The sequence below is a fragment of the Lissotriton helveticus genome, chromosome 7 (genome assembly GCF_964261635.1).
Source record: "Lissotriton helveticus chromosome 7, aLisHel1.1, whole genome shotgun sequence".
NCBI lineage: Eukaryota > Metazoa > Chordata > Amphibia > Caudata > Salamandridae > Lissotriton > Lissotriton helveticus.
This window is the reverse complement of record NC_136068.1, coordinates 452,883,614-452,904,622: the sequence shown is the minus strand read 5'-3', so window position 1 is coordinate 452,904,622 and position 21,009 is coordinate 452,883,614. Positions and strand designations below refer to the sequence as shown.

The 21,009-nt window shown below is 49.2% G+C and overlaps 1 protein-coding gene across 1 annotated transcript in view; it reads left to right on the top strand.

Moving 5' to 3' along the window:
• LOC144768598 (adapter molecule crk-like) overlaps nucleotides 1-19,216 on the top strand; it is a 52,617-nt gene extending 33,401 nt beyond the window's left edge. The window contains exon 4 of the mRNA XM_078652395.1: nucleotides 16,158-19,216. Within this exon, the coding sequence (XP_078508521.1) occupies nucleotides 16,158-16,292 (135 nt within the window). The 3' untranslated portion in view covers nucleotides 16,293-19,216. The remainder of the gene's footprint in view (nucleotides 1-16,157) is intronic.
• The last annotated feature ends 1,793 nt before the right edge of the window (nucleotides 19,217-21,009 follow it).

Genomic DNA, 21,009 nt, shown 5'->3' with positions numbered 1-21,009 from the left:
GCAATCAAAGGCCTTCTCTCCTCACAGCCCAGTCTACCTCCCACCATCCCACTACCCTACAAACGACGCACCCTCCCTACATACCCTCGCCCCCGACGACCCCAGCAATGGCCTACTATCCCCGTTCGCAATAATTCCCACCGCCCCCGTCGTGTTCTCAACCCTTTGTCGGACCGCGACCTATCCTCTCTCCTACGCTCTTATGGCCCAGATCCGGTAAAAGACATTTCCAACACACACATCCCCATACCCACAATTCTTACAAACCCTCTGAGGCTCCCAACACTCAACAACAGAGGCTCCGTCCCTAACAACCTCAGAAAAGTTCCCCTCACACTAGAAAGCTCGACCACCCTTCTCTCTCCCAAACTCAAATGCATGCTACTAAACTGCAGATCGGCCCAGAGACATTCCTCCGACATCGCGGATCTCGTCTCAGCTAGGGATCTGGACCTAGCCATTCTAACGGAAACGTGGCTCACTGAAGCCTCTACCCCGATTATGGACATACTAGTCCCCCCCAATTATCACATCATTAGGCTGGACAGGTCTCCGGGCAAGACGGGCGGGGGAATTGCATGCATTTTTAGGAGCAACCTCTCCGTTACTCAAGTCTCCTCCCCCTCTCTTTCCTCCTGTGAACTCCTCTGCCTCGACATCACCAGCGAGGGCAAACAAGTCTGTGCTTTACATCTCATCTATCACCCTCCTGGTGACAATCTCATATTCACCCAACAACTCATGGACCTGATCACTTCCAATGCCGGCCGGCAGACCACTCAAGTCTACCTGGGTGACTTCAATCTCCACTGGAACGATCAGAAAGACACCGTGGTGAATGGTCTCAAAACTTTCCTCAATGCGCTTGACCTCATCCAATTATGCGATAAACCAACACACGACAGGTTCGATTCTTGATCTCATCATTGCCAAAGAGAACGCTACTCAACTGGAGGCGATTCTACCCTGCGATTGGTCAGATCACCACATTATCACCTTCTTTATCAACGAAAAAGTTAAACCTAACCCTACTCAACCAATCAAATACAAAAACATGGAAAAGGGATTTGAAGAATCTTAACCCCTCTACCCTACCTCCCCACATCGGCAACCTCCTCCTCCCCCCCTTCAGGTGCCTCAGATGCTCAATCACTGACTGACCACTACCTTGAATCTATGAATACAATAGTCAATGAAGTCGCCCCTCTGCAACTAAAGAGAGTCTCCACCAAAATTTCTAACCCCTGGTATGATGACAGACTCAATGACGGAAGGCGTACTATGCGAATGGCAGAGCGCACCTGGAGATCGGACCCTTCAGCACTGCATCTCAAAAAGCTTAAGAACAAGAGAAATGCCTACTTTAGGAAAATAAAGCGCACAAAGTCGGACTTCTTCAGCCGCCAGTTGGACCAAGCGAAGAACAGGCCAAGAAAGCTGTTCGAGCTAATCAAGACCCAAACAAAGGCACAACCCGCACAATCAAACAGCACAACAAATGACACCCCACACTGTGAAGCCTTCTCTGCTTTCTTTAAACTAAAGACTGACAACATAAGAAATGACCTCATCATGGATGTAAGCCGATACCCCAACCGCACCAGAATGGCAGACACTCAACCTAAAAACAAGGCATCCTGGCTTTACTTCGACACCTACTCGGAAGAAGCAATACACAAACTGCTCTGCACCTTGAAGCCCTCTAATCACCTCACAGACCCTCTACCGGCTAATGCTGTAAAAGACTTTATCCCCTTGCTCCTCCCTCTCTGGACCAAGATCATCAACAGCTCTTTGCAACAAGGCCACATTCCAGACTCCCTTAAGGTGGGGCAAGTCACGCCTATACTCAAGAAACCTACAGCTGATCCGTCCGACCTAAACAACTATCGGCCCATCACCAATATCCCCACCCTGGCCAAACTGCTGGAGAAATATGTCCAACTCCAACTAACAAAACACATTGATCAATTTGACCTCCTCAACCCTCATCAATCAGGCTTCAGAGCGAAACATAGCACGGAAACTGCTATGACACACATAATTGATGATGCCCTCCAAATTCTGGATCGCAATGAGTCCTGCCTCCTCATCCTTCTTGACCTCTCGTCAGCATTTGACACGGTCAAACATGAGAACTTGCTGGAGCTGCTAAGTACTAGAATGGGGCTATCTGGAACTGTTCTCAATTGGTTTTCGTCCTTCCTTCACAACCGGTCTCAGAGGTTCAAGATCGACAATGTGCTGTCTACACCTGTGCCTGCAGATCTAGGTGTTCCACAAGGATCCACCCTCTCCCCTACACTGTTCAACCTCGTATCGTATCGTAAGGGATGCTTATAGAGCGCACTGACACCATGGGTTTCCTGGCGCTGGTTGGAAGTAAAGGAGGCAGAGAAATTAACCAGATTGGGGAAAAAGCCAAGTTTTTTTAAAGATTTACGAAAAAGTGTCAAAGAGTTAGAAATGTTAAGGGAGAGGGGGAAAGAGTTCCAGAGCTTGGGGGCCAGGTATGCAAATCTCCGGCCCCCGGATCTGCAGAGCTTATAAGAGGGAACAGTCAGGAAGTGAAGATGGGAAGATCTCAAATTGCGGGACGGGCAATAGGGTCGGATGAGAGATTTTACAAAGGTGGGACAGAGACCAGCCAAAGATTTGATAGTGAGGCAGCCGATCTTGAAGGCTGCCCTAGAAGCAACAGGGAGCCAGTGGAGTTTGACGAGAAGGGGCTTGGCAGATTGCCACTTGGGGATCCCTAGGGCCAGTCTCGCCGCCTGATTTTGGACCACCTGTAGTCTGCCCACCGATGTTTTAGGCAGACCATGGTAGATCGAGTTGGAAAAATCCAGGCGGGAGAGGACGAGGGCCATGATGACCTGCAGGAGGGCATCAGGTGTCAAAAGATATGCCACTTTCCTGATCCTGCGCAGTTGGTAGATGCAGGACGAGACCACGGTCGCCACCTGCGGCCCTAGGGATAGGGCGGAGTCAATAGTGACCCCTAAGCTCTTCACCAAAGCCACAGGGGTGGGAGAAGGGCCCAATTCCACCGGCCAGAATTGGGGCCCCCAGAAAGTGGAGCTCCTACCAGGAAGGAGGAGCTCCGTCTTACCGGGGTTCAACTTTAGCTGGTTATGGCCCATCCACTGGAGAATATGGGACATAGCTGACTGAAAGTTGGAAATAGCAGAGGGGGAATTAAGAGAAAAGATAAGCTGCAGGTCGTCCGCGTAATTAAACACGGTGACGTCCCACAGCCTTAGAGAGAGAAGAAGGGGGCGAAGATAAAGATTGAAAAGAAGAGGAGACAGAGAAGAACCCTGGGGGACCCCACAGAGCAGATGCTCTCTAGGAGCCCTGAAAGCACCCAGGCTAAGGGTCTGAGACCTGCCCGTCAGGAAGGATCTGACCCAGGCCAGAGCCAGGCCCTGGATGCCAGCCTGCTCGACACGGCGGAGAAGGATGTTGTGATCCACCGTGTCGAAAGCGGCTGACAGATCTAACAATACCAGGGCCTGGGGGGTGCCCCTGTCAACACCGTCCCTCAGGGCATCCAGCACGGCCAAGATCACTGTCTCCGTAGAGTGGCCGGGTCTGAAGCCAGCTTGGTTGACCTCGAGGAAGTTGGAGCTCTCGATAAACTGTGAGAGACAGGTGGTGACATGGGCTTCCAGGATTTTTGAAAAGAAAGGTAGAAGAGAGATGGGGCGGTAGTTTGCCGGAGCGGCGGGGTCAACCCCCGGCTTCTTCAAAAGAGGCACCAACACGGCCTCCTTGAAGGAGCCCGGCACCGTCCCGGAAGAAAGGGAAGAATTTAGCAGGGGGAGGATACAGTCAGGTAGAGTATGACAGATGTCCCTCAAAATAGAGGGAGGGCAGCAGTCATCCGGGGATCCCGACTTGATGCGGGTGGCAAGGGTGGCCAAAGAGGTGGGGTCTAGGAGAGGGAATTGTGTAAAAGAAAAAGTGTTGTGGGGAGGGGGAACAGATCCAGCGCCAGGAGCCATAACAGGGATGGTGTCCTTGATCAGTGCGATTTTTTTCAACGAAAAAAGTGCTGAGGGCATTACATGCTTCCTGTGTAGGGGCCTGAGTGGGAAGCGTCCTGGGGTCGGAGGTGAATTCATTAAGGATTTTAAAGATTTCCTTAGACTGGCCAGGGGCAGATGAGATTTTACCAGAGGCATAGGTTTTTTTGGCAGCCAGAATAGCAAGTTTATACCCATTGCGGGCAGCCACGTAGGCGTCTCTGCTCACAGGGCTGTAGTCTCTCCTCCACTTGCGCTCAAGCTGGCGAAGTTCCAGATGGAGGGCTTTTAGGTGGGGGGTAAACCACCTCGTCATGGAACCGCTCGCCACCTTGCTCCAAGCATCCAATGTTCAATTCCATATGTACGCCGATGACACACAACTCTATTTAAAGTTACAATCCCCGGAAGATATCAAACATCTGAATTCCACGCTTATTAACACCCAATCTTGGCTGGCCGATAATCACCTCAAACTAAATGCTCTGAAAACTGAGTTCCTACTCATCTCACCCCCGGCGAAAATATCCACCACCCAAACCTGGCTCAACAACCTAACAGCACTCAATGTCCAACCTACCATCGTGGACTCGGCGAAATCCCTAGGCATCACACTCGACGCCAAGCTCAACATGCAGCAGCACGTCAGCAAAGCCACAAAAGCAGCTAATTTCCAAATTAACACGCTGAGGAAAATTAAACCCTTCCTACCGGCCAAAGACTTCCAAACTGCTGTACAAGCTTTAGTCATCCCTCGAATAGACTACGGAATTGCGGCCCTCAGCGGTCTCCCGCTATCCACAACAGCACCCCTAAGAGCCTCCCTGAACGCTGCCGCGAGACTCATTACTGGCTCAAGAAAGCACTCGCACATATCCCCAGACTTAAAGTCTCTAAAATGGCTGCCTTTTGAAGCCAGAATACAGCTAAAAATTGCAGTTATGACACACGCGGCCGTGCACCACAAGGCACCCAACTACCTCGCTCAAAAGTTGTCTATATCAGGAGGTGCGAGATCCAATAGGAGTACAAAAAATCTACTCCTGAAACCACGGAGATTCCGGAAAGTGAAAACATACAAGCGGTCCTTCTCAGGAATGGCACCCAGGATCTGGAATGCGCTCCCTCCGGAAACCAGGCTGATCTCCTCCACTGCACTCTTCAAGAAAGAGGTGAAAACCATCCTTCTGGCCAAGATCTCCTGATCGTTATAGATGTTGGTTCAGAGACTCTGCATTGCTTTGTATCACTGCTCACCCTATCCTTTGGCACTATACACTATACTCTACCTGTAGGGGACACTACTACGCTACTCTCTTACTACCGACCAAGATATGATACACATATATATTACTTCCTTACCTGATTGTATATTGATTGGTTTTATGTATGTTATTATTATCCCTGTTAGTACCATGTTATTGATTATTATACTGTTCCCATTATCTCTGTTGACTCCTACTGCCCCTACCCTGTCTTTGTGAAGCGCTCTGATATCTGTAAGGATCCTGTTCGCGCTATATGAAACTTTGAATAAATAAATAAAGGTACCAGAGGTTATTTGACTGACGCCTATTGATTGCATATGGTGCATCCTCACTATTTTTGGGTCTTGCATAATTTTTAGATAAAGATATTTAGATTTTTATATAAAACCGGTTTAGTGTCTTTTTCTTGTGTGCGTGTTTCACTGGGAACTGTTGGTGTGTTGCACAAATACTTTACACATTGCCTCTGAAGTTACGCCTTTGCTGCTCTGCGCCAAGCTACCAGGTCGGAAGCGGTGGTCCCTACTTGGACTAGGGTGCATACCCCTGCCAACTAGAGACCCCGGTTCTAACATTGGTGATCGAGCGGTGGGATAGGACTTGTGCAACACCACGCAGCGACGCAGTGTACACTGCAACCCTACACCTGACTCTACTGAATTTTTGTCTACCCTCTCCAATTGGCATTTTTACTTTTTCTCCAAATTCTCCCTGACTGGCTGCTCTTTTTAAAAGTCCTTTTGCCTAAGTCCCATTTGATTTTCTCTACAAACGTCTGAGGCCCTACCTAGCAAGATGGAATTCGAGCTGGCCAATCTGGAAGTTTACACAGTGGCACAACTTAAGGAATTCTGCGAGGAGAAAGGGGTGCCCTTCAAGCGAAGCGCCAAGAAGGCAGAGCTTCAGAAAGCCTTGAGAGCATGGGTAACAGCCCACCCAGAAGGAGATGGGGACGGGCAAGGACTGGAGAACGACACCACAGGAAATCTTGACCTACTGCACTTGGCGGGAAATGGTAATTTGTTACCAGGTACAAGGGTACCTTCCAGGGCAGGCAGTAGTGTGTCAGTGAAGAGCCTGTCCTTAGAGGGCCTGGAGGACAGGAGGGAGGAGAGAGCTCAGGTTGGAGCTTGCCAAGCTGGAGAAAGAGCGGGAAAGAGAAAGGTGGGCCATGGAGCAGGATCGCGAGAACAAGCGACTGGCTATGCGGGAATAAGAACTTGCCCATGAGCTCAGCCTGAAGGAACTGGAAATCCGGGCCCTAGAAGTAGGGGCCAACAGCAACAAGAATGGTGGCAGCGTACCTATGGAAGCTTCACGTGAGTCCAGGGTCTTTATGCTTAAAGATGTGATGGCCAGTTTTAAGGTGGGGGATAATATTGATAAGTGGTTAGCCGCCTATGAGGTGTCTTTAAGGGTCCGTAGGGTCCCAGAGAGTTATTGGGGGGGTGGTTTGTATAAGTACCTACCTCCAGATGTTAGGGACACCCTCCTTTACCTAGAGAAGGAAGACCAGACTAACTATTCTGTCATGAAAGCCGCATTGCTTAAGAGGTTCGGTCTTACCCCTGAGAGGTATAGGCAGAGGTTTTGGAATAGCCACAAACTGCCCACACAGAACTGGGTAGACTTCCTGGACTACGCTAGTAAAGCTTTAAATGGTTGGGTGCGGGGCAGCAATGTGCATGACTATGAAGGGTTGTATGACTTGTTTTTAAGAGAGCACCTTCTAAAGAAATGTTTTCCAGAGCTGCGCCAACACCTGGTTGACCGCAAGTTGACCAATCCTGGGAAGCTTGCGGAGGAGGCGGACACCTGAGTCAGTACCAGGGTGTCCAACAAGAGTTCTGGGGGGACTCCCAAAGGGGTGGTCGGGGTTCCCACCAGAGGAAAGAGGGGAAAGACAAAAGAGTTCTCCAAAGGCCCCCAAAATAATTCACAAGGGAAAGGGTCTGGGTCCCAGCCCCAATCTGGCCACCAGAAGCCCACTTATCCTGACAAAGGTCAGCAGCCCAGAATTGTCCGGTGCTACGAGTGTGGTGAACTTGGACACTACAAGGGGGATCCCAAGTGTCGCAAGAGAGGACCACAGCCCACTGGAGGTAAAAACCCCGGGGTGGCTAGTGTAGCGCTTGGGGAGGAGCTGTCCCTAGATGATGGGAGTGAGGGGGCAGGGCTTGTCCTAGTGTCTCTGGGAGACAGTGAGATGGTTCCTAAGGTCCATGTGCCCTCAAATACTACCAAGTATAGGCAGTGGGTCACCCTCAATGGTCGGGGGGTGGAGGCCCTGAGGGACACAGGTGCCAGCCTGACTATGGTAAGGAGTCAGCTGGTGTCCCCAGAGCAAATAATTCCCGATGCAGTCCATCCAGTTGTGATGGCTGACAACAGGGGGGGGTCACTATCCCATAGCACAGGTTCCATTTGAGTGGGGAGGGGTTTCAGGCCTTTTAAGAGTTGCTGTGAGCCCTGCCATGCCAGTGGACTATCTGTTAGGGAATGACCAAGAGCATACTGCCTGGAAGGAGGTAGAGCTCAAAGCGCATGTGGAGATGCTGGGGTTACCGGAGTGGATTTGTGCTACCACACGGTCTATGGCTGCCCGGAAAGGGAGTCAGCCACGACTGGAGCCTGGAAAAATGGCCCAGCCAGCTGCTAAGAAGGGAGGAGCCAGAGGGCGTGGGAAGCCCGCCCCGGGGCAGTCACCCCGTGAGATGGATGGGGCACCTGAGGAGGTCGCACCGGAGTCCACGGAGGGGGACGTTGTTCCCTTGGGGGACCTACCTACCCCTGCAGGGTGGCAGGTGGAAGGAGGGCCCACCAGAGAGGAGTTTTGCCGGGCACAGAAGGAGTGTCCTACCCTTGAGGGTATGAGGCGACAGGCCGAAGCCCAAGCAGCAGGCAATGCCTCCGCAAAGTATCATATTTACTGGGAGGAATGGGCTCCTTTACAGTGAGCCCAAGGCTCCTGTGCATGGGTCATCAAGGGCCGTAGTGGTCCCCCAGTGCTACAGGGCCTTTCTTTTGGAATTGGCTCATGAGATCCCATTGGCAGGACACTTGGGCCAAGACAAGACCGTTGCTAGGCTTGTCCCACATTTTTATTGGCCGCAGATGAGGATCTCCTCAGATACATTCTGCAGGACCTGTCTGACCTGCCAAGCTAGTGGGAAAACAGGGGCTAAGCTGAAGGCTCCTCTGGAACCACTACCTGTCGTTAGCACCCCCTTTGAGAGGGTGGTCATCGACATTTTTGGGCCTATGGATCCGCCGACTTCTTCTGATCACAGGTTTATCCTGGTTCTGGTGGACCACGCCACCCGGTACCCAGAGGCTATTCCTCTGAGAACCATCACGGCACCTGCAGTGGCCCGGGCCCTGATGGGGATTTTTACCAGAGTGGGTTTCCCCAAAGAGGTGGTGTCTGACAGGGGTACCAATTTTATGTCTGCCTACATGCAAGCCATGTGGAAGGAGTGTGGGGTTACTTATAAGTTCTCCACCCCTTACCACCCACAGACCAATGGTCTCGTGGAGAGATTTAACAAGGCCCTAAAGGGCATGATCAGGAGTCTGCCTGAGGAAAAAGTGGGACATCCTCTTGCCCTGTTTGTTGTTTTCCTACAGGGAGGTACCGCAGAAGGGAGTGGGCTTCAGCCCCTTTGAACTTTTGTACGGTCACCCTGTTAGGGGACCTCTCAGTTTAGTGAAGGATGGGTGGGAGAAGACTCCAAGGAGGCTTCCCCAAGATGTAGTGAGCTACATGCTGGCCTTCCGCAGCCAAATGGCTAAGTTGTGGAAGCAAGCTTCTGACAACTTAGAGGCCAGCCAGGCGGTGATGAAGGAATGGTACGACCAGAATTCTCACCCTGTGGAGCTAGAACCTGGACAGAAGGTGTGGGTCATGGAGCCTGGAGAGCTTAGTGCCCTCCAGGATCGCTGGACAGGCCCTTATGAGATATTGGAGAAGGGTAATGCCACTTACCTAGTGGACCTTAAGACCCCCAGGCAGCCCCACAGGATGCTACATGCCAACCGCCTCAAACCCCACCATGAGAGGTCTGAGCTCACCTTACTGATGGTGACGGATGGGGCCGAGGAAGAGGAACCTCTCCCGGACCTCTTTGCTTCCAAAGAGAAGGATGGATTGGTGGAGGGAGGTGTCCTCTCCCCATCCTTGACTCCTGGGCAACAGAGGGACTGCCGCCAGGTCCTGGGGCAGTTCGCCTCAATGTTCTCTCTTATCCCTGGGATTACCCACCTGTGTATCCATGATGTGGACACAGGAGACAGCCCCCCTGTCCAGTCCAAGTCTTACAGGCTGTCCGATAAGGTGAAGGCCAGCATCCAGAGTGAAGTCACTAAGATGCTGGAGTTGGGGGTGATAGAGCCCTCCAACAGCCCTTGGTCCAGTCCGGTGGTCCTGGTACCAAAAGCTGCCCCACCGGGCACCACACCAGAACTTAGGTTCTGTGTGGACTACAGGGGACTGAACTCTGTGACCAAGACTGATGCTCATCCTATCCCTAGGGCGGATGAGCTCATTGACCGACTAGGGGCTGCCCGATACCGGAGTACCTTTGACCTCACGTCTGGGTACTGGCAGATCGCCCTAACAAATGGAGCTAAAGAGAGGTCCGCCTTTTCCACCCCAGAGGGCCACTACCAATTTAGAGTGATGCCCTTTGGACTGAAAAACGCTCCTGCCACCTTCCAGCGGCTGGTGAACCGGGTCCTCTCCGGTTTAGAGGCCTTCTCTGCTGCCTACCTGGACGACATAGCTGTCTTCAGTAGCAGCTGGGAGGACCATCTGGGTCACCTCCAGGAAGTGCTTCAGGCTCTGCAGCAGGCAGGCCTGACTATCAAAGCTAGCAAATGCCAGATAGGGCAGGGGTCGGTAGTCTATCTAGGACACTTGGTAGGCGGGGGCAAGGTGCAGCCCCTACAGGCCAAGATAGAAACCATCCTGGCCTGGGAGCCTCCCAAAACAGACTGAAGTCAGGGCATTCCTGGGCCTCACAGGATACTACCGCAGATTTGTCAAGGGTTATGGCACTATTGTGGCCCCCTTGACTGAGCTAACCTCTAAGAAACAACCTAGAAAAGTGATCTGGACAGAGGCTTGCCAAAAAGCCTTTGACTCTCTAAAGCAGGCCATGTGCACCGCTCCTGTGCTCAGGGCCCCTGACTTCTCCAAAGAGTTCATTGTCCAAACGGACGCCTCAGAGCATGGCATAGGGGCGGTACTTTCGCAACTCAATGAGGAGGGAAGAGACCAACCAGTAGCCTTCATCTCCAGGAGGCTGCTCCCCCGAGAACAGCGGTGGAGTGCGATAGAGAGAGAAGCCTTCGCGGTGGTCTGGGCTGCAAAGAAGCTGAGGCCATATCTGTTTGGCTCCCACTTCCTGATCCAGACTGACCACCGGCCCCTCAGATGGCTCATGCAAATGAGGGGCGAGAATCCCAAATTGCTGAGGTGGTCCATTTCCCTACAGGGGATGGACTTCAGGGTGGAACACAGACCCGGAGTAGACCACGCCAATGCTGACGGTCTATCTCGGTTTTTCCGCCTTAGTGATGAGAACCCCCTGGAGGTTGGGTAGTTCTCCCCACTTTCAGCTGGGGGGGACATGTGTTAGACCTGTCAGCCTTAGGGTGGTCTCCCCTACATTTTTGCCCTTTTTGCCTCCCATTTTTATCCTATATTTTGTTGGACTTAGGACTCTGGGCGCCTCACCACTGCTAAACAGTGCTGAAGTGCAGGTGCTCTTCCCTAAAACCTTGTGAGGCTGGCATATCTGCCACAAGCCACTGCTACCGCAGTAAGGTTTAATCCTCCATAGGCTAACATCGGGAACCTCCCCTCATGGAATAACTTCTGACAGGGACCTAATAAGTCTATCGTGTTTGGTCTTGTTGGACTCGGGGCGGGGAACCCTTTCCAATGATATATAGGGTTTGGGCATTACTACGCTAGGGATCCCACTTTTATAAAGGAGACCTTTTCCTGCCTACACTTAGATTAGGCTGCAGACTCCCCCCTCCCCTCTGCATACTGATAGCCTGCCTGGGTTGGGAGGTGGGAGTGGTGATTCACACCTTCTTCCCTGGGATGAGCTGTGATGGGCTGCCCACTGTAGCCTTAACGGCCTGTCTCTCGTCACTGTGACAGCTAGGTCAGGGAAGGCAGGGAACATACCAGAACTCCCTGGACTCTTCCAGAAGCCCCTGCCCCCAGACTCTTCCAGAGACTTCCACCACTTTCTAGCCCCTAGACTAAAAAGATATATAAGGGAGGGTCCTGGCCTCACATTCTTGTTACACCCTGGACTAAGAAGAAACTCTGCTGGAGTACAGACTGCTGCGCTAGGTGGATTGCCACTCTGCTGGAGCTGACTGTTCCTAGGAACTGCTGCCCTGTGGTGCTTGAGCTGCCCTACTGCCTGCTGATCTGGCCCTGCCAAGAGGAGACTGGACATAACATCCCAGGAGTGTCTCCACAACATCCAGAAGGACTTCCTCTGCGCTTCTGAATAACCTCTGCACCCTGAACCCTGTCTCTGCAGCACTGGGTGTGGGAGACCACTTCCTACACCCCTAAATCATTGCAGTTGTTGGAAGACACTGACTGGGTTGCATGGCGCTGTGTGGACTTGAAGCGCTATGCCCCTGTGATTATCCTTGCCGCCTGGGGCTCTTGAGGAACTACAGAAGCGCTGTGTGCCCGTCATCTGCACGTTGTTGGAAGCAGCGCTGTTTATGCCAACTCGCCGCCGCAGGCCTGAACTGAGGGAATCCTGTGAAGCTGCTCCCCAAATCATTCCCCCCCCCACCCCCGGAAGCCTGTGCGTGGGTGCATCACTGACGGGACGCTGTGGCGGAGGAAGTGCCGTGCCCCTGTGTCCATCGCCAGCCTGGACCCTTAGACTGCATTGGGACTAGTGCGTGCTGTCGGAGGACGAGCTGTGTGCCCCCGTGATCACCGCCGCTGGCCGCGAGACTCCGGCAGAATTGAGTTTGGAATCCCAGGCGCGTCATCAGGAGAGCCGCGCTGGGATAGGTGCTGACGTCAGGGGTTCATAAAAGGGGGTGGTGATGGACAGAGCATCTGAATTAAGCAGAACACTCCTACCCAGTCAAAAGATCAGGGCTTGATCCATCGCCGTTTTTTAGCTCACTGCACCATCCCAGTTCAGAACCTGGCTACATGCAAATTAGTCAGGGGTTGCCCAGCAACGAGGGAGCGTCTCCAGCGAGAGCCGCTCCGGGATTATTAGATGCGCCGGAGGTGTTGCCCGACAACTGCAGGCTAACCCTGTGAGGGACCACCGTTGCAGGAAGACCTGCGCTCAAGGACGGGCGGGGCTGCCTCACCTCTCTACACAAGCCGCGTGGATCAAGTGCCCCGGAGTCAGAGGAGCCTCGCACCCGCGCCTCCAATCTCCGCCGCAGGTAACCCTTCACATGACCGGTTGCTGCAAGCGAGCGGGTTGTGGGCGGGGTAGGATCGCTAATGTGCCTCAGGTGAGGGGCTTGCTCTTTTGAAGTGTGGGGGACTGCCTCAACTAATAGCGGTCGGCCGGGACTGTGCACTTTGGCGGGAGGGGAAACTGGAAGCCTCCTTGTTTTGAGCCCAAAACAGATACAGTGCAAACTGCAATCAGGGCTTAACCACCGTCCCTTGGGTAGCTGATCTACGCTGACTACAAAGTGCCTCAGTCTCATAGTGCCTGGGAGCCGTGCCCAATCCACTACTGCCTCAGGAACTGTTTACCCTAATACCCTAAAGGAACAGAGACTGGCTAACTCTGCCCTAAGTAGCTGAGGAACTGTTTTGCCCTAATGTGTGCTCATTAAAAGTCAGTCCCAACTCGGAACTGTGTATCAAAGGTGCCAGAGGTTATTTGACTGACGCCTATTGATTGTATATGGTGCATCCTCACTATTTTTGGGTCTTGCATAATTTTTAGATAAAGATATTTAGATTTTTATATAAAACCGGTTTAGTGTCTTTTTCTTGTGTGCTTGTTTCACTGGGAACTGTTGGTGTGTTGCACAAATACTTTACACATTGCCTCTGAAGTTACGCCTTTGCTGCTCTGCGCCAAGCTACCAGGTCGGAAGCGGTGGTCCCTACTTGGACTAGGGTGCATACCCCTGCCAACTAGAGACCCCGCTTTCATTTTAATAAATAAATAAAGCGCTTTACAACCTGAAAGACACTACCTTACGCGTTTTTCCCTTTTTTAGTCACAGGGAAATAAAGAGATAAGCTCTGAACCACAGAATGGTCGGCCGATGCAGGGGGCTGTACTTGCTTTGCCATGTTCTAAAATCAGCAGCTCTGGCCGCTAGGCAGCCTTTCCTTCCCTCTGTTTATAATTTTTGGAACTGGGATTTGAACACACAACCCTCTGCTAAATCGCTGTTTATGGCAGAGGGCGGCAATTCGCAGTCCCGCCCTGCTGCTCATTTCTGCGCAAACTGCACTTTCTGATCTCAGGCGTGAACATTTTTGTAGCTCTAGCCAGAGCGGAGAGGATCTTCAAACAGAGGATCAACCTATTTGGAATGTCCAACAAAAATGTCATGTGCCTTTTTCTCACTGGAGTAGTTCTTAGTTGTCGAATCAAAGATATTCCTAAAAGGATTTCTGTAGATCTTGATAAGCCTGTGGCAGTGCTGTCTGCGAACAGTTTATGGTGCCCATATTAAGTGGGGCGCAGCATTCTAAATAGATTTGAATTTTAGGTGTTATCGTGATTTTTTTTTTACCTGTGGGGCTTAAGCAAGATAGGACTCAAATTGCTGGTTGCACTGTTCTGCAGGTCAGTAATTTGCCAGTCAATCAGCTAGCCTTCCATTTTTCCCTCACCCACTTGTCAATGTTTCTTCTCTTAAACTGGACGGGTCATCACTGTTGGTGGCTTTAAGGGTAATCACAGTCTAGGAGAGCTTCTTAGTTTAAAGCTTCACTATTGGGACTTGCCATATTCATGTGATCTTTGAGTGTGTTTTCCGTTCTATGCTGGGTGGTTGATTCGTCAGCTCGCCCACTATGCTGAGCAAGCAGTCTGTATTTCCATTTGCTGTGGGTCTGATAGGCAGTTATCTACTTGTGGGAGATCTGTGGTCTCCTTGAGCACTCCTGAGCTGGCTACATAGACCAGATGACACATGCTGAGGCTAGCCAGATGTTAATTTATTTTGATTTATGTGAACTCCATTCCAACAAAGATAATTCCCTCTTTTGAAGCTTCTGGGTACTAGCACTGAACTCTGTAGGCATGAGCTTCCTGTGCTCAAAGATAAGCCAGCTGGGTAAGCTTTATCCGATTTTTACCTTCACATGGTTTATCCATTTTACCACATTATTCCTGCTGAATCTGAAGGCATCCTGCTGCACCTTTACTTTGCCTAAAGGATATTAATCAAATGTTAACAGATGGTAAACCTTTACCAAATGCACTTCATTTTTCTGTTGAGCATTGAGATGTTGTATGCTTCACCCATTACCTCTAGGTATTACATTTTGTTTATCCCCGTTGTACACTATTCAGGGGTCTCCAAACCGGTCCTGGAGGGCCGGATCCATGCCAGATTTTTTGGATATCCCCATTGAGATACATGTAGTTATTTTAAAAATCTGGCATGTATCCGGCCCTCCAGGACCGGTTTGGAGACCCCTGGTATAAGTGGTTCACTTACCGTGAAACCAAATTGTTGATGCGAACTGCGTAGTAGCCAATTTGAAAGTAGATTTTGTTTAAAAAGTTTACCCCAGTTTTTTCGTTTAGGTGGTCAGTTGGCACAACGCAATTAGACAAACTCTGTAAACAATATTTGGTTAGTTGCTCACTAGGAGCTGAGTTAATAAATTAATATGTGCAATGTCTTCAGTGGGTATAGGACAGACTTGCACCATGCTGAGCCGGGTCCATGCCAGTGTATCCGTTTTTTATACAAAATGTGTTCATAAGGTATCCAAATCGAATTGATATGTGTGGTTATCCTGAAAATCTGACATGGATCTGTTCGTGCTGTACATATGTTGGATGCCCTGGGCCGGAATTTAAAGGGGAGGACAGTTTCTGTGGAAGATGTAGGATTTAGGAGACGGTAACAAAGAAGTTATTCCTCTACAGTTCTGTTAAGTAGCAAAGGACATATTCGTACCAAGGAACGTTATCTTCCAGAAGGAATTCTCCTCCTTTAATAACTTACTGACCATTTAGTGCTAAAGCTTTCCTGCTCCCTGAGGTCCTTCCTTCCGTGCTACAAATGTGTGAGAGGTTGGGCTCCTTAAGTTCTTTTTTGTTACTCTTGCCACACCTGAGCTCTTTGTTCCCTATTAATACCTTCCTATTGTCTCCCTCTCATACAGTTCTTATTTAATAAGGACACAGGTGGCGCTCGTTCACAGCTTCAGACCTTTTCTTTCCTCTGGAGAAAATGTCTGACCAAAGCCCTGAGATGTTCACCCCTTTAGAAATAAATTGTAATATACACAGATGGTACTTATGAGAACTTCTCTATAACTGCACAGTATACTTGTCTGTGATAGTACTTTGTGGAATAAGAAAGTTCCCCCTGGGGAATATATTCACAGCACAGTTGTTTAGTACTGGTATATAGAGGGCATGCTTCTAATATCACTCTTCAAAGTGCCTCGTAATCAAAGTTGTTCGATTTGATCTCTTCTGACCTAACATTTGCTCCTTTGGAAGGCACCCTGCTACGCTTAAAGCCTACTTTTGGTTTCTTAGCTCCAGGGACCAAGTTTTCTAAAGGCTATTCTCCATTTTACATGTACAAGAAGAATCTTCTGCATTTTCTAACAGCTTCTCTGTTTCTTCCTCAGGTCGGGGATCTCATCCGTGTCACCAAGATGAACATCAACGGGCAGTGGGAGGGTGAGAGCAATGGCCGTACTGGCCACTTTCCCTTTACCCACGTCAAGATTGTTGACCCTCAGAATCCAGATGAAAACAGCTGAGGACGGCCTGTGCCCATCAATTTGGGGGCAAAACAACCTTGGACACATCTTCATTAGACCCCAGTTGGTAGAGTTCATGGTAGGAAAATAACCCTAACATCTGCAGTGTAGCTCAATGAGGAGACTTATGCATTTACTCTTCTCCACAACATGCCTCTGCCACCATCATCCATTTTTAGCCCTCAAGCACTACAGGCCTTGCTTCAGACGATAGGTCACACTAGCATTTTGAACCTGACTTAGGTGGCACAGTATTGATGTGCCCTTGTTTTGAAAACCTTTATTCTACTACTCGTTGGTTGACAACTCCTGGAGCTCCATACCACTTAGGCTAGAGGATTGAATGTGACGTGACACTACTGATGGGAGAACTCAGACACTGACACAGGGCTGTAGCAAGACCGTTTGCTTGCTCTGCGGGTGAGAGTGCCATGGGCATTCGGTCCTCCAGGGCATTTCACAAGAGCATTGGTGGGGCAGTTTCTCTATTTCTAAACTGGTGGAAGGTGAGATTGAATAGCCTCAGTGTTGTGAAGTGTGGAATTTCAATGGATGCCGTTCAAAAAGAGATGGTGACCTGCATCTGATCTCCGGTTGAGATGAAGTTTTTCAATGTTGGCAGGAGAGGGACGTCTGACATATTTTATAATGGGGAGGAGCAGTTGGCATTTGTTGGTTCTTTGCGTAACTGTTGACTGATGTTCGCTGTGTCTCTAACAATTGCCTCTATGCTGTTCAATGTAACACTAAGAACTTGCCTTTGCACCCTATGTGTATTCCTGGCTTTGACTGTCTTGAGGATAAGAACGTATGCTTGTTTAGAACACTGAGTCTTCATTAGTGGGGTGAGAAAGAAATGTGGCCCCATTGCTCATAATTCAGTGTTTAACCATAGCTGCTTATTGTTGCCACCCATTTCCAGTGCTCTTGTAACGGCCATGTAATAAGTTTACTGATGTCTCCATGCCTATTTCCTTGGGGAGCTGTCCAGTTCTTTCTGATCTTCTGGCTCCTTGCAAAATCATGAAATAATTAAAACAACTTTAAACTCTACCCCATCCCCTCAGTTATGCCTGTTGTCGTTTGATGTTCGTTTTCTTTTCAAGGTGAAGTAGAATCGGATGGAAATAAGGGTTTTTAGCATTTTACGTCTTTGACTCGACCTCCTCTGGCGTTGACCCAGGGCTCACTAAAGGTCTTTTGATCCCTCTTCATTTCGCCATACCTACTTCTGAAAATGAACACAAATCCACTTCTTGTCATGGCTTTTGCTGCTAAGATGCCTTGATTCAAATGTCAAAGTAATGGACAATTAGTCATTTTGTCACTCTGTCTTGTCTGCGTCCCCACCTCTGATCCGGGATATTGTGTATTTGAGAGAGGTGGCAATTAATCACGTATTGGTTGAGTGGACGCTAGCTGATAACTTCTTGGAGCAGTTAACTGCATATTGTGTATTGGCTTTACTCCATTGCTCCCTCACTATTCCCATATGCAGCCTTTGTTCTTCAGTTCCCATTTCTCCAGCCTCCCGAGCCTCAGAAACATTGTCTTCTTGTAGACTCGCTGCTGTTGCTAAGAGTCCTTTAACTCTGTGCCGCCCCGTTGCAGGTGTGCCAATTTTTGGCAGCCTCCTCATAAATATTCTAAATCCGTGTTGAAATGTTCTCTCCATAGTGAATTTTCTAGCCTTACGTCTCACTTGGGTTGCTGTGTGCAGTTCTTTCCCAGGTGGCTACTCCTTGTGGCACTCTGGTGCTGCACTTGTACACATCTGTAGGGCAGCAGTTTCATTTTATACTTTGAGAGGCTTATTTTCAGCCCCTTTCTTGCATTTTCATACTCAAACTAAACGCACCCCAAGAGCAACTAATTAGGCGTAAATACAGGGATCCTTGCCACTGAGTCTATTGTATAAGCCCCTAAGAAAGAGTATATATACCTGTAGGAGTCAAAGCAAGCCTGACATTTAGAGAATTTTGTGAGTCATTGGGTTAAAAAACCAGAAAGTGAAAGGACGATTGCGATCTCTTTTGAAGTAGCCCCTGAGGTGTCATTCTTGAAAAGGGTCTAAGACTACTATTACTGCTGCTTCTGCTCATCTCATTGCGATTGTCACCCGAGCTGTAGTGTATATTTACACTTCAAGATGCTCAGCCAAATTTTCTATAACAACTTATCACTGCTCGCTGGGGTTCCCGACAGACATTTGGGGTGCCTTTGGCATCTTCTGGTCTTATAATATGGAGCCTTTGTTTATTGAGGGAGACGCCCTCTTCTTAAACTTAGTTTTGCATGAGGAATCTGCTTTCATAGGGGCGACCCCTGTGACTCATAAAAGATTTTTCAAGGGAATGTAAACCCCTGGCCTCTGTTTTAAAGAGCCCTCATAAGGTCTTCAATGTGAATGTGCTTCAACATTAGGACAGCTGGCTGATTGAGTGGGATACAGAATGCGAAGACTGGGTGTTCATTTAATCTGACAACCGGTTCCGGAGTTTATGGGGAGGGAGGCATACTCTGAAGTGAGTGTGTTTTTGAGGGTGGGATTGGGGGTTATAATTTAATCTAGCACTTTTTCCACAGTTTTACATATGAAGTGTCTGTCTGTTGCTGCCCTTTGGGGGTGAAGCAGGCGGGAGGGTGGGGTAGGGTGCATCTTCAGATGGACCATGAACAAAAGGAACATGAAGTGGGGAAGAGATAAATGGGGTGGGAGGGTTGGAACACGTGTTACAAAATGAACAATAAATCTGCTGGAAAATATTCATCTGTGAAGGAAATTATTTTTCTGTTTGTGCAAAGGCTTGTTTCTCAGCCAACCTTGGAAGCAAGTGAAAGGTTTGAAACTTGACAGGATTGCATCCCATCCATCAACTAACACTCAGTGTATTCCTTTTCATATTAAATGAATCACAAAACTATTAAGTGGTGAAGTTTTTGTTTCTCATGAGGAAGCACATCATATCGCCAAATAAATAGTCCTCCCAAAATGCAAGCAATGACCATGAATGTGTAAAGCCCATCATGGAACAACAACTCTGTATTCTGCAAGACTGCCCCAAAGCTGCTCTAATTTGGGGGGGAAAGCTGAAGACTCGCCTCTTTGAAAACCACTACATCACTTCAACTCTCGCAACCAGCTTCCTTTCTTAGCACTCAAATGTATGCTGGCTTCTGACTGTTCCTTTAACCTTTGGCTAGGTTCCCACTATACAAATACCACAACACACAAAACACAAATGCAAACTGCCCGATTTTTCAGTTGTTGAACTAAGATCCTCTGGCAGTCAATAATTTAAGTGCTTATTTTAATGACCTCTCTATGCCTCTCTAATGTTCATAGTGGCTTTAAGATTCATTGCTGAATACTTCCAGGTTCCACGTCTGCTGGACGCATGTTCCACTGTTAAATATTTGCATTATTAAACAGACTTGTCTTCAAGCAATGGTTGACTTCTCTTTCCAACCTCAGAGGGTGTTCTAGATTAGTATTGTAATAAAAAAGCCATTTCTAGAAAGTATGCAATGAACTGAATTGTCTTTCTTAGACGATCTCACTGGTGCTTATTATCAACCAGATTAAAGACGGACATATCCCTACCATAGTTAAAACCTTTCACCTGCTGGTTAGAGCTAGAACTAAGGAAACTACTTAAAGTGTTCTGTGCTATCTTGGCTTTTTTGACCACTTGCAAATGGTCATTAGTTCTGTTGCAATATTGCTGCCTTCTAGTTTATATGGTACCAAAGCCATAAATGTATATCAATACACCTGGCCAATTGGTGTAAGAGAGTTAAGTTCAGCAATTCTTATGCAGCATAAAACGTGTAATTCAATTGCCGTAATACTTGGTGTACAAGGCATATGAGCTGCAGATAATACACTTTGCATAGATCGCCATCTGGTGTTGGGCTCGGATGCTTGCACCTTGTTGTCTTGGAAGAAGTCTTTTGTGGTCACGAGATGTGTGACTCCTCCCTTGGACGAAAGTGCGGATGGGCATCGACTCCATCTTCCGATTGTTTGTTTTTTTCCGCCATCAGATCTGGGTGTAACTTCTGGACTCCGGTTCAGCATCATATTCTCCAAACCTTTTCGACGTGCAAAACCATCTTCAACTCGATGGTATTATTTTCGATCTCATGATCTTGGAAGCGCTCCTCAAATACTCTATTCCGGTCGTCGACGCGGGCTTGTCGACGCCGTTTGGGCCTACGGCTCATGGAAAGGACGCCATTTAAAAAATGCCCCCAGTGTGGAGCCAAATTCCCACACAGTGACCAACACAAGGTCTGTAACCTGTGTCTCTCGCCTGAGCATGAAGAGAACAATTGCAAGGCCAGCGCCTCCTTTAGATCTAAAAAGACCATCCGTGATTGCCAGGCCTGATGACACATCATGACGCAGCGAGCATCTCCGGCACCGGTGGACATCTTCGATGAAGGCCCGATGTTCCGGAATAGGACTCTGAAGACCTGTAAATCGTGTCCGAAGCAGACAACTCCGACTCAGACCATCGAATCGCTCCAGGTCAACGAGTGAGTACAACTGCCCCTGACCCAAGCCCACCTCCAAAAAAGAAGGCCCTGGTCAAAACTTTGCCTGTTGGCCCCAGTCGCTACCAAAAACAAGCTTCAAAAGCCCCGCCCTCGGGCTCTGCTCGGAAGACAAAAGACAAGCCTTCCGGTAGCTTGGGACCGAGCAAACAATATA